The 12299-nt window shown below is 46.4% G+C and overlaps 1 protein-coding gene across 1 annotated transcript in view; it reads right to left on the bottom strand.

Moving 5' to 3' along the window:
- The window catches only part of minar1 (membrane integral NOTCH2 associated receptor 1), a gene marked incomplete at both ends in the record, with an annotated part of 33810 nt that extends 25675 nt beyond the window's left edge, over positions 1-8135 (bottom strand). Inside the window, 6 exon segments of the mRNA XM_079497459.1 lie at positions 519-951; positions 4834-5031; positions 5520-5700; positions 5825-5829; positions 5832-6401; positions 7896-8135. Coding sequence (XP_079353585.1) covers positions 519-951; positions 4834-5031; positions 5520-5700; positions 5825-5829; positions 5832-6401; positions 7896-8135 — 1627 coding nt within the window.
- Between the last annotated feature and the right edge of the window lie 4164 nt (positions 8136-12299).

Genomic DNA, 12299 nt, shown 5'->3' with positions numbered 1-12299 from the left:
GGCTAGGCTAGCTAGTTTCTTGAGACATTTGTTGTTGTAGTGGCTTCATCTGTCATTAAAAAAATGACAAAATTAGTTTTAAGGGTAACTGTTGTATAATCGCAATATTACACTCAAGGGTGTGTGTTACTGTCATTAATGGCACTTCTGTGCTGCTTACAGAACTCGTTGGCCATTAGTGATAGTAACGCACACCCTCTGGTGTAATATTGCTTTAATATAATATCACAATATTTTTTTTCAAGCAGTATCTTCACAATACATGATGTTATCACAATATTATTTCATAACTTTTTTATGGTTATTGTTGAAGTTACTTTAACCGTACGACCACCTACGAGGTAACACAAACTGAGTTAACAGAACATTTAGACTTACGTCCGTTCTACAAAAGTATAAATTAAGTAGGAACTGGAAATCATAGAATGCACATTCACTGTTATCACGACATATATGATATCTCTGAAACGGCATTTTATCACAATATTTTATCACAATAAGATATTCATCACGCCTACCTCCTCCTCCCTGGAAGGACGAACTGTGCGTGATGTTCTTCTTGTCCCTGAATCGTTTCCCCGCCTCTCTCTTGTCGCACGCCATCGACGTCGCAACCTCCTTGGCTTTTATTCCGTTGGGTTTCTTTACGAACGCAGAGGGAGGAGACGCCGTCGCTTTCTCCTTCATGGGGCTCTGGAAGTTCCGCTCGCCGGCCTCGTTGTGACGGTGGTGTTGGTTGTCTTTGAGCGGGAGCGGCTTGCTGTTCAGAAACGACCGCTCGAACAAATCCCCGCCGGGTCCCGGTCCTCCCCCCTCCTCCGCGTTCAGGCTGAGGCTCTTCACGGGCCAGGATGGCTGCTTGTTCCCCCCCAGTCTGCTGCTGTTGGCGTTCCTTCTGATGCTGCTGCTCACGCACTCGGACACCGTGGTCGGACCGAAGTAGGTGGAGGCCTGCAAGTAGGGATGGAGCTCGTTATTTTGTATTGATAACCAGCACCTTATCGATCAGGCTTATCAAGCCGGGTTCTTATCCAGCCCACTATCGAGCATTTTTATTTTGTGGAAAGACGGGAGACAATAAATAAATTCTGAACAGAACTTTTACTTACTTACTTACTTATGCCTATCGCTCCTTTTCATGGAGCATAGGCCGTTGACTACAGTTCGCCAGAGTCCTCTATCCTGGGCCTTCTTTTCCAGCTGTTTCCATGTCAGTCCACACTGCTTGATGTCAGTCTCAAGGTCCCTGCGCCAGGTGTTCTTCGGCCTCCCTCTCTTTCTTGTGCCTTGCGGGTTCCATCTAAGAGCTTGTCTTGTGATGCTGGTATTGGGCTTCCGAAGTGTGTGGCCGATCCATCCCCACCTTCTTCTCTTAATCTTCCACTGGTGGTAGACTCGCTCTCTGCCAGAGGTCATTATTGCTGATGGTGTCTGGCCAGCGGATGCTCAGAATTCTCCTCAGGCAGCTGTTGATGAAAGTTTGCACCTACATTGTTGTTGCCTTTGTTGTCCTCCACGTCTCTGGCTAGTACTGGCTTGACGTTTGAGCTGAAGAGTCTGAGCTTTATCCGCTGACTGATTTGTTTCGAGCTCCAAATGGTTGGATGAATGCGGCTCTTGCCTTGCCGATTCTGGCTCTGACGTCTGCGTCCGTGCCGCCCTGACTGACTATGACACTGCCTAAGTATGTGAAGGCTTTTACTTCCTCAAGTGCTGTTCCCTCTAGTGTCACTGGATCTCTGTGTGTTGTGTTGACCTTGAGGACTTTTGTCTTTCCTTTATGGATGGTGAGGCCAATTTGTGATGAGGTGTCTGCCAGCACTCTTGTCTTCTCTTGCATCTGCTTTTGAGTATGTGAGAGCAGAGCGATGTCGTCCGCAAAGTCTAGGTCATCGAGCTGTGATGTCATTGTCCACTGGATCCCGTTTCTCCTGTGTGTTGTTGTGACCTTCATTATCCAATCGATGGATAAGAGGAAGAGGAAAGGGGACAGTAGACAGCCCTGTCTGACTCCAGTCTTCACGTGGAAGCTTTGAGTGAGTTGACCTCCATGGATGACTCTGCATGTCGTCCCTTTGTAGGAGTTCCTTATCAGGTTGACCAGTTTTTCTGGGATGCCATAGTGTCTGAGCAGTTTCCAGAGGGTGTCTCTGTCAACACTATCAAACACCTTCTCATAATCTATAAAGTTTATGTAGAGTGGAGAGTTCCATTCCACTGCTAGCTCAACTATGATACGGAGAGTTGTAATTTGGTCAACACAGGATCTATTCTGCCGGAAGCCTGCTTGATGGTCTCTTAGTAGCGGGTCCACCGCTTTCTTTATTCGGTCCAGGAGAATCCTGTTAAATATCTTTCCTGGCACAGACAGCAGCATAATTCCTGTGTAGTTATGGCACTGACTGAGGTCTCCTTTCTTGGGGAGCTTGACCAGGTATCCTTCCTTCCAGTCTGTTGGAATTTCCCCTTTCTCCCAGATCTCCTTGAACAGTGGGTGTAACATCTCTACAGAAGCATCTGTGTCCGCCCTCAGTGCCTCTGCTGGGATGTTGTCTGGTCCTGTCGGCTTCCCGTTCTTCAGTTGAGTGATGGCCTTCTTTATTTCCAGCTTGGTTGGGATTCCACAGTTGATAAGGATGTTTGTCTCTGCTGCTTGTAGGCCTATATCCGGAGGGTTAGGTGGTGTCGGTCGATTTAGAAGCTCCTCAAAGTACTCTGCCCATCTTTCCTGTTGTTGTTGTGGTTCTTTGCTTGTATTTCCCTCCTTGTCTTTCACTAGTCGCTCTGGTTGGCTCCTCTTTCCTGACATTTTCTTGGTGGTGTTGTATAGCTCCGCCATGTTTCCTTTCGCAGCTGCCTCTTCAGCTTTTTTTGCCAGACTGTTGATGTAGTCCCTCTTGTCTTTTCTGGCACTTTTCTTCACCTGTTTGTTGGTCTCCGTGTACTCTTTCTGGGCTTTCGTCTTGCTTGACCGTGTTCGGCAGTTGTTGATGTCGGACTTCTTCTGTCTCCTCTCCAGGACCTTTAGTAGTGTTTCTGGTGATATCCATTCTTTCTGCTGGCTCTTCTTTGGTCCAAGCACTTCCTGGCAGGTTGATGTTATGGCCTCTTTTATCTTTACCCATCTATCTAGTGTATCTTCTTCGCTGTTCAGTTCTTGTAGGGCTTGAAATCTGTTATTTAGAGTCAGTGTGTACTACAACCTTTTCTCTGTGTCTTTCAAGAGGCAGATGTTGTACTTCTTTCGCGTTGTTGTCGTTTGTGTCCAGTGTTTCTTCAGCTTCAGCTTTAGTGTGGCAACTACAAGGTGGTGATCTGATGCAACATCTGCTCCCTTCCTTGTTTGCACGTCCTGCAGTGATCTTCTGAATTTCCTATTTATACAGAAGTGATCAATCTGGTTCTCGGTCACTCCGTCTGGAGAAACCCAGGTTGCCTTGTGTATCCTCTTGTGGGGAAAGACACTTCCTCCAATAACTTGGTTGTTTAGGGCACATGTGTCCAGGAACCTCTCTCCATTATTACTCATCTCTCCTAATCCTCTTGCTTTCCCATCACCTCTTCGTGTTGTCTGTGTTGTCTCCTCTAAATTTTGCATTGAAGTCCCCCAACATACATGAGTATGTTGATGTCTGTAATTTTAAGTTGTTCCAGGATGCTTTGCAGTCTGTTGTAGTAGTTGTCCTTATGCTCATCGTCGCTGTCATTTGTTGGCGTACCACATTCATCTGGATCTTCTTTTTCTTGGTTCTGAAGGAGGCTGTTATAATTCTTGATCCATGTGGTTCCCATCCCATCAGTGCCCCCTGAGCTGTTTTGGATAGATTTTTCTTCTTTGTGTCCTGAGTATAGCAAGAGTTCTCCTCTCGTCAGTCTTTGTTGTCCGGATTGGTTCCACCGTGTTTCGCTGATTCCTAGCAGATCTAAGCTACATCTCCTCGTGTCTCCTGCTACTTGCATGGTCTTTCCTGTCTCGTACATGGTCCGAACATTCCATGTTCCTATTCTAATACTCCTGTTTGAGAGAAGGGGTTTCGACTCTGTGGCTTCCTTGCGGCTTTCATCACACAGTGTCATGATTCTTCTTGATGAAGAACCTTCCTCCACCAGGGTTGGGGTCTGTCTTTCTGTATTCTGTCTCGTGCTGCTGGTTTGAAATGCCTGCATGGACGCAGGCTTTCATTACACAGTAGCTGGGGTTGGTTGGGCTTGCCATGCCGAGACAGCTTGTACACGACCCAAAGCATGTCTGGTCTCACGTGGTATGAGACTGTAATCCATTGCCTGGAAGACAACAGGTTAGGGAAGAGGACTAACAAACCGACCCCAAACAATCCTGAACCCAGAAATGGGGGAAGGTTGGGCTTGGGGCCAGCAACCCCAAACCGTAAAAATACCCACATATGCTACAGAAAACATTTTTTACTAGGGCCTTCAAATACAGTACTTTTCTAACACTGGAAGGCCATTTACCTTTTTACCAATAAAATAATATTAATGTGTACTGGCATTTTAAAAGCGTAATGTTGTTTACCCGGGCAGCGCTGTTTGGCAGGTATCAATACACTTTTAGACCGACATGTTTGTGCCAGCATGGATGATTAGATTTATTTCTTGATCGCCTCTTGTCTTGATTGTTTAAACATGGCATCATGGGCCGCTATGCTCGATAACAGGCTTGATAAGCCCAAAGCTTATTGATACTGGGTACTCAATAAGCCCAAAGCTTATTGATACCGAATACTCAACAAGCCCAAAGATTATTGATACCGGGTACTCAATAAGCTTTTTATCAGGTTTGTTCGGGTATCGGTTATCGAGCTCCATGCCTACCTGCAGGTCGTCCAGACTCTCGTGCTTGGCCCGCCGTCTCTCCTGAATGGGCGAGTTCAGGGCGGTCTCGAAGTACGGGTTATTGTACGGCAGTTCAAAGCTGTGGTTGAAGAAGGTCGGTGGCCTGTGGAGCTCCCTCCGGTGGTGGTAAACGGCATCGCCGCTACCACCGCCCTGTTGGCTGTCTTTGGTGACGACCTGGAGAGACAACGACAAACGACACAGCGGTGACACTCCGATGTCACCAAGGACAACCTTAACTCTGAGAGTGTACAAATGGTTCCATTTGTACACATACATGCTTGTCCTTTGTCTTTGAGGACCACATAACTAGTAGTATACATGCTTGTCCTTTGTCTTTGAGGACCACATAACTAGTAGTATACATGCTTGTCCTTTGTCTTTGAGGACCACATAACTAGTAGTATACATGCTTGTCCTTTTTTCTTTGAGGACCACATAACTAGTAGTATACATGCTTGTCCTTTGTCTTTGAGGACCACATAACTAGTAGTGTACATGATTGTCCAAAATATGGCAAAAATAGAATTCTGACAAAAATGTCCACCACAAGCCGGAATGGCGATGAACCCTGATTGTTTTCAATCAAAACATTGTGACTACAACACAATCCACCTCATTGTCTATTTATGAATATATAAAACAAGACAACCAGACAAACAGACCTGTGAGAGGTTGTGGAAGTCCTCCTTGAAGATGCTCCTCTTCTGGACGCAGGAGTGGACGGAGAACGGCTCTCTGACCACGTGCTGCATGGACTCCTGGTCCGTGGCGGACTCACTGTCCATGTCCTGCACGGGGAAGTAGGTGCTCTGCGTCTCGCAGGGGGGCAGCGGAGAGGGCGGGCTGTCCCCGTGGGAGTACTGGGGCAGATGGTGGTGGGAGGGCGGGCTGGTACCCCCACCACCTCCACTGGAGTACTGGGGCAGATGGTGGTGGTGGTGGGAGGGCGGGCTGGTACCCCCACCACCTCCGCTGGAGTACTGGGGCAGATGGTGGAGTTTATCCAGTGACGAAGCCCTGCATTTCAAGTCCTTGCTGACGACCACGCCCAGAAGAAAGTTTGGGTCCGAGGAGGGGACGAACTGCTGGATGCAGCTGTTGCAGTCTGACGTTATCGGGCCGCCTGGAAGGGGAGGGACGTTTTGGGGCACGGGTCGATGCCGGGAGGAGTGGGGGTGGTGCTGGTGGTGCTGGTGATGGTGGTGTTGGGGGTGGGGGGGTTGGTGGTGGGGGTGTCTGGGGGGTCCTGCTCTGTGGTGGTGGTCCGTGTGTTCATCATAACCCCGCCTCCTCTCGCAGTAGGCGTCCGTATCCGACCGGCATGACTCGAAGGACAGGTTCTTGTGGAACTTACTGGCTCGTGGCGGGACCGCGACGATGGGGCGGGGCGGACCGGGGGAGGCGGGGAGCGTTGGGATGGTGGGGAGCGTTGGCATGGCGGGGAGCGTTGGGACCGCGGGGAGCTTCTCCTTGGCTCCCCCTCCGTTCATCTGGATCAGGTTGAACATGGTCACGATGTCCGCCGCCACCATCAGCTTCTTGGACTGTTGGTTAATTTACAATTTAAGCATTTAGCAGATTAATTAATCCAGCACGATTTACAGTAAACAAGAACAACACATGGTAATCTATCTAACTAAAAATGCAAGTCTCTGTGTCTATACACGTGTATGCATGTAACTCGAGAATCGTTCGCCCCACCGACTTCAAATTCGACCCACACGTTCCACACCACCACAGGGAGTGCAGTGCCCGGTGTCGAGTCGGTCGGACCCACGGTTGCCCAGAACCGCCACAAAAGGCTTCTGCCAGGGCTCTGGACAGGGCCCCTGCCTAGGCTCCATATATGGAGCTGGCCTGTTCTGACATCACAACACTCCATATTTGGGCAAGCCTGACACGGAACTCCAGAGAGGGACACAAGAGAGACAGATATATAATCTCCATATATGGGCATAAAAGGGACACAACAGATGTGTGGAACGGGTACTCTCTGACAGGGGTACAATAACGCGTACCCTCTGACAGGGGTACAACGTGTACTCTCTGACAGGGAGGGGTACAACGGGTATTGTGTAGCCGGGTGGGGCATGGGAAATACATCAAATACATGTGGGATCATAAGCTAACCTAACATCCGTCTGCAGTAGAATATCTGTACAATGAAACTATATGTGTATACACTAAAGAGTGCTATCTAAAATCACACCCGTGTGAAGTGAGGGGCGCTCTTATCATCGTATACATCATGACGTAATTCTCCATTCAGTGTCAATGGGAATTTAATTTTAAGTGTAGGACCTATAGCCGATTTGCTCGTCCACATATATGACGTAAATTCTCCATTCATTGTCAATGGGAATTTAATGTTTTGCGTATGACAAAAATCACACCCGTGTGAACTGAGTGGTGTAAGGTCTTATATAGACTGATCAGCTGTGGTCTGACGTAATATCTGACGTAATGAAATCACACCCGTGTGAACTGGGTGACCATAGCAACCGTGCTCATTTTTTGAGCACAGACAGACTAACAAAGCCAGTTGTAGGAGTGGTTTACACCACTCAAAAATCTACACTAATAGCTGAATATAGGAGGGCGACGGGCCTATAGCACCCCTCGAAAAATGCTATCTAAAAAGCATATAAGTGTGACCAAACAATACAATGACTTAACCATTTAGGCCTGAAGTCGATTCAACAAAATTAAAAAAAACAATTTTCAATTTTCTGAAAAACCTGTTTCTATATTGGTTCTCAAACAATTTCATGTCAAGGACCCCCAGAATTAATTGGCCGCCGACCCCCATCTGAAAATATGTTGTTCCAGCCAGGGACCCCATGCAGAAGCAACGATTTGAGTTAAAAATATTCGCTCTAAAAGAATACATATTCAAAGATTTGTGCCACATTTTTACGATTTTTCAAAAATAGTAGCACAGTAGAGTGCCGCGCTACTACGAGCTTGTAGATCTGCTATTTTTCCAACCGCTAAAGTTCAACATGAAGCTTAAAACACACGGCAGATAGAGTGTTTACTTGTTGGTCGTCCGCGGGGCCGCAGCCGCCTCGCATCTTGTCCCGGAACAGCTCAGCGGGGAAGGCGGGGTCCAGGCAGGCCGTGTGGAACAGCAGACTGCGCAGCTTGGCCAGGTGCGCCAGGTCGAAGCGCGCGCACAGCGACCTGCACAGGTCCTGGTACGACATGGAGCTGTGGTGGCTGTCCAACTCCTCCAGGATACGCACCAGGAACAGGGAGTATTCCGGGAGGTGCTCCATGGTCGTGGAGGCTGCGGAGGATATAGTGTAACGTTTAGCACCCTTTTGAGCTGGAGACAGTCGAACCCCGATCTCCAACTCAGTACACCAGGCAAGCAACAATTAAGCCACGCCGCCAAGAGAGCTATAGCTCCCTTGGAGGAGCAAGTTATACGGCCGGGTCTTTTGCAGGATCGTTACACTCATGGTCCGATCTTTAGGAGCTTTCACCCATATAGGACAGTGGTTTTCAACCAGTGGTCCGGGGACCACCAGTGGTCCTTGAGTGGGGTTCCAGGTGGTCGCTAAATATAAACAAATGGACCCCTATAGATCTTTAACTATTGACCCTTTATAATTAAACCAAATGGACCCGAAAGTGTCCATTTGGTTTCATTTTACACTTTCAATAGTTTTTGTTAAATGCATTACTTAATATTGACAAGAAGTCTACAATTGTTATTTTGATCAACGTTTGCCTGTTATCTCTCCTAATGGTACCAACATCAATACAACATGCAGGAATTGTGGACAAAATCTTATCCAACGACAGCAAAACATTCTTTAGTTTGGGGTCCGAGAGGCTAAATGTCATCAAATGGTGGTCCGTGGCTCACATGCCGAATAAATAAAGCATGGGCCTTGTTTTGAAAAAGGTTGAAAAGCACTGCCCATAGGAGGAGTATTCTGGGAGGGGGTCCATGGTGGCTGCGGGTCGGCTCGGGGGCTGCGAGGGAATGCGAGCTATATGGTCCGACCTTTAGAATTAAGCTTTCCCCTATAGGAGCTTTATTGGCAGCTGAATATAACAAGCACCTCTTTGATCTGGTGTTTTTTTCCCTTTTTTTTCAGTGCAATAAATAGCTATTAAATTAATATGAAGTCAAATATATTCTCATAATCCCTATATTTGCATGTTAGACATCACGCTGTACGTATCATGTAGAATAATATCAATCAAAAGCATTGTTGGTTTAATTTGTTTCTGTGTAATTCACAGACATGATATGCTTATAGGGACACTGAAAATGTCAGAATCGACCAATAAAAATACATCTACGAGAGTGTAAATCGTATCGGCTATAGTGGCCGATATACTCCAGTCCTGAATGAATCATTTTGTCTGTGTTAATAAGACGTCCCGTCCCGGCATTCACACATAAACCTATATTAATAAACATTGTAGCAGCGCAGTGGGAACACATTCCAAAAAGAAACACAACCCTACTACAGCGGCAGGATAAAAAAAAATACGTTGTGCTTTTATTCTTTTCCAATACCGCATCTGCACAGTCACAACAATCACACTGACTCACCCCACGCGATGGTATTGTAAAAAAAGACGGACGGAATTCACTTGATCATCTCAAATCTCAACGCATTCCAGACGTTGTTCTGAATCTGTTCTGTCGCTACAATCCCAGCAGCAGAAAAGGAACGCATAAAGTCACACCACGGTATAGCAGAGATTCATTCATTCTCTCCACCCCGAGAGGAGAGGAATTCATGCTCCACACAGTAGTCCAATAAACTATAGTCGCCCAGGCCGTCAAAGTGACAGAAAAAACCGCGAGGCGGCTGCCATGAAGGCAAAGTTGATCCGAGTGCATTCCATCCGGACATCTAGAAAACAAGACACCAAAGGCAAATATATAAAGTGCATCTCCTCGTGAAATGTGTGCACATCAGCGAATGCTGCCAATTCAAATAACACCCAGTTATCCGCAATTAACGCGTGGATGTTATTTATTTAGAGCATAGTAGCGACCTGCATCTCCCCATAAAACGTTTCCTCCTTTTATGTTTTATTATATTTCCGCTGTTTTTTTCCTTCTTGGAATGAACGGTGCATGTCTGTCTGTGCGCGAGGCGGAGGAGAGGAGCTGTCCGGGTACTGTGGTGCTGAAAAAAAACATCCAGGCGGCTTTGTTTGCACCTAGAATGACGTCACTACAGACCTACACACTTTATTTTATAGCCGCTATAGCGAGCACTATGATGACGTCAAGCAATGTATCAGGCTACTTTTCCATTCCATATTTGGTCTATGGATAAATGTGTGTATTCTCTGTGTTCATGTCAATGCGTGGGTTTGTCCATAATGTGTTAGAATACAATGTCCATCTATTTGCCAGAGAATCACTGGGTTTATATCCACAATAATACATCTTTCCCTTAAAAAACCTGCACTATCCACAAGTTTCACAAATATTGATTTAATATTTGCTAAATAGTTACTGTATCGATTTCGTATCGCCAAATGAACCAATATGTATCGTATCGTCAACCATGTATATCGTGATACGTATCACTGTTAAAATGTATCGTTACACCCCTATTCTATACTGTAGACTGTACGGTATTAATAAACTGAGACATCAAATAGAGGATTTGCTGAATATATATAGGCTACAGTCGCTCAGTGGTCCTTGGGGGGGTTCCATGGTCCCCCAGCAATAAATGATGGAGAGTTGGTAACCAAATGGACCCGTAGGCTATTATAAATCTTTAACTCTTGTATATAAAATTAAACCAAATGGACCCTTACAGGTTTCATTTGGTTTCATTTTACGAGTTACATTATTGTTAAACAGCTGTATTACTTAGTTTACAAGAAGTCTATACACAATTATAGAGAATGTAGAAGAATTGTTATTTTGATCAACGTTTACCAACAGCGTTGTGGACAAAATCTTAGCTTAGGATAAATATTCTCCAGTTTTGGGTCTGAGAGGCTAAATGTCATCACATGGTGGTCTGTGGCTCAAATGGGTCTGAGAGGCTAAATGTCATCAAATGGTGGTCCGTGGCTCAAATGGGTCTGAGAGGCTAAATGTCATCAAATGGTGGTCCGTGGCTCAAATGGGTCTGAGAGGCTAAATGTCATCAAATGGTGGTCCGTGGCTCAAATGGGTCTGAGAGGCTAAATGTCATCACATGGTGGTCCGTGGCTCAAATGGGTCTGAGAGGCTAAATGTCATCACATGGTGGTCCGTGGCTCAAATGGGTCTGAGAGGCTAAATGTCATCATGGTGGTCCGTAATGGGACATAGGTTGAAAACCACTGCTCTATGGGCCAAATAAAATCACTGAAGCTCAAATGAATCTCTTGGTGAGAAGAAGAACATTTTGGTGTTCGAGACTTTTCAGAGAGATAAGGAAAGCACTTACTGCACATCCTTGCATTAGGGCAGTGGTTTTCAACCCTTTACGTCTTGTAAACTAAGTAAAACAATCTATTTGGTTTCGTTTTACAGTCTCTATAGAGTTTAAGATCTAACGGTCCATTTGGTTACCAACTCTCCATCATCTATAGCACCGCCTGGAACACCCTCAAGGACCACTGGTGGTCCCTGGACCATTGTTATACTATGTCACCATATGAATCATCCTCCAGAGAATGTGACGGTCTTTAAATCAAGCGTAAATTGAGCGTTCGTTTTCAGGAGTTGGGGGATTTTTTTCACACGCACGCACGCACGCACACACGCACATCACACGCACACATGCACACGCACGCACACACACACACGCACACTTCACACACTCCCATTCTCCCAGGATGGAAAGACATGTGGTAATTAATTCATTAATTACACTGTTGACCAAAACCTCTTTAGTTTGTTCATCATAGGGTGCGATCCATAGTGACCTGTGTGTGTGTGTGTGTGTGTGTGTGTGTGTGTGTGTGTGTGTGTGTGTGTGTGTGTGTGTGTGTGTGTGTGTGTGTGTGTGTGTGTGTGTGTGTGCGTGCCTGCCTGCCTGCCTGCGTGCGTGCGTGCGTGCGTGCGTGCGTGCGTGCGTGCGTGCGTGCGTGCGTGCGTGCGTGCGTGCGTGCGTGCGTGCGTGCGTGCGTGCGTGCGTGCGTGCGTGCGTGCGTGCGTGCGTGCGACCTGAACCTACTGCATGATTTAAAATGCAATGTGCTGACATTGCAATTTAAATCATGCATAACAGAACAAAGGTGTCATGACATCACAGCTCTGTCTCTTGCTGGATGGGTGTACGACGATGCATGGCGGGTTCATCCATGGGTACTATAGGCGTACTAGTACATCAAGGTGTGTATACCAGGTGTATACTAATACATCAAGGTGTGTACTAGGTTGTACTAATACATCAAGGTGTGTACTAGGTGTGTACTAATACATCAAGGTGTGTACCAGGTGTGTACTAATACATCAA

The sequence above is a fragment of the Electrona antarctica genome (genome assembly GCF_951216825.1).
Source record: "Electrona antarctica genome assembly, chromosome: 3".
Classification (NCBI taxonomy): domain Eukaryota; kingdom Metazoa; phylum Chordata; class Actinopteri; order Myctophiformes; family Myctophidae; genus Electrona; species Electrona antarctica.
This window is presented reverse-complemented; position numbering and strand designations above follow the sequence as displayed.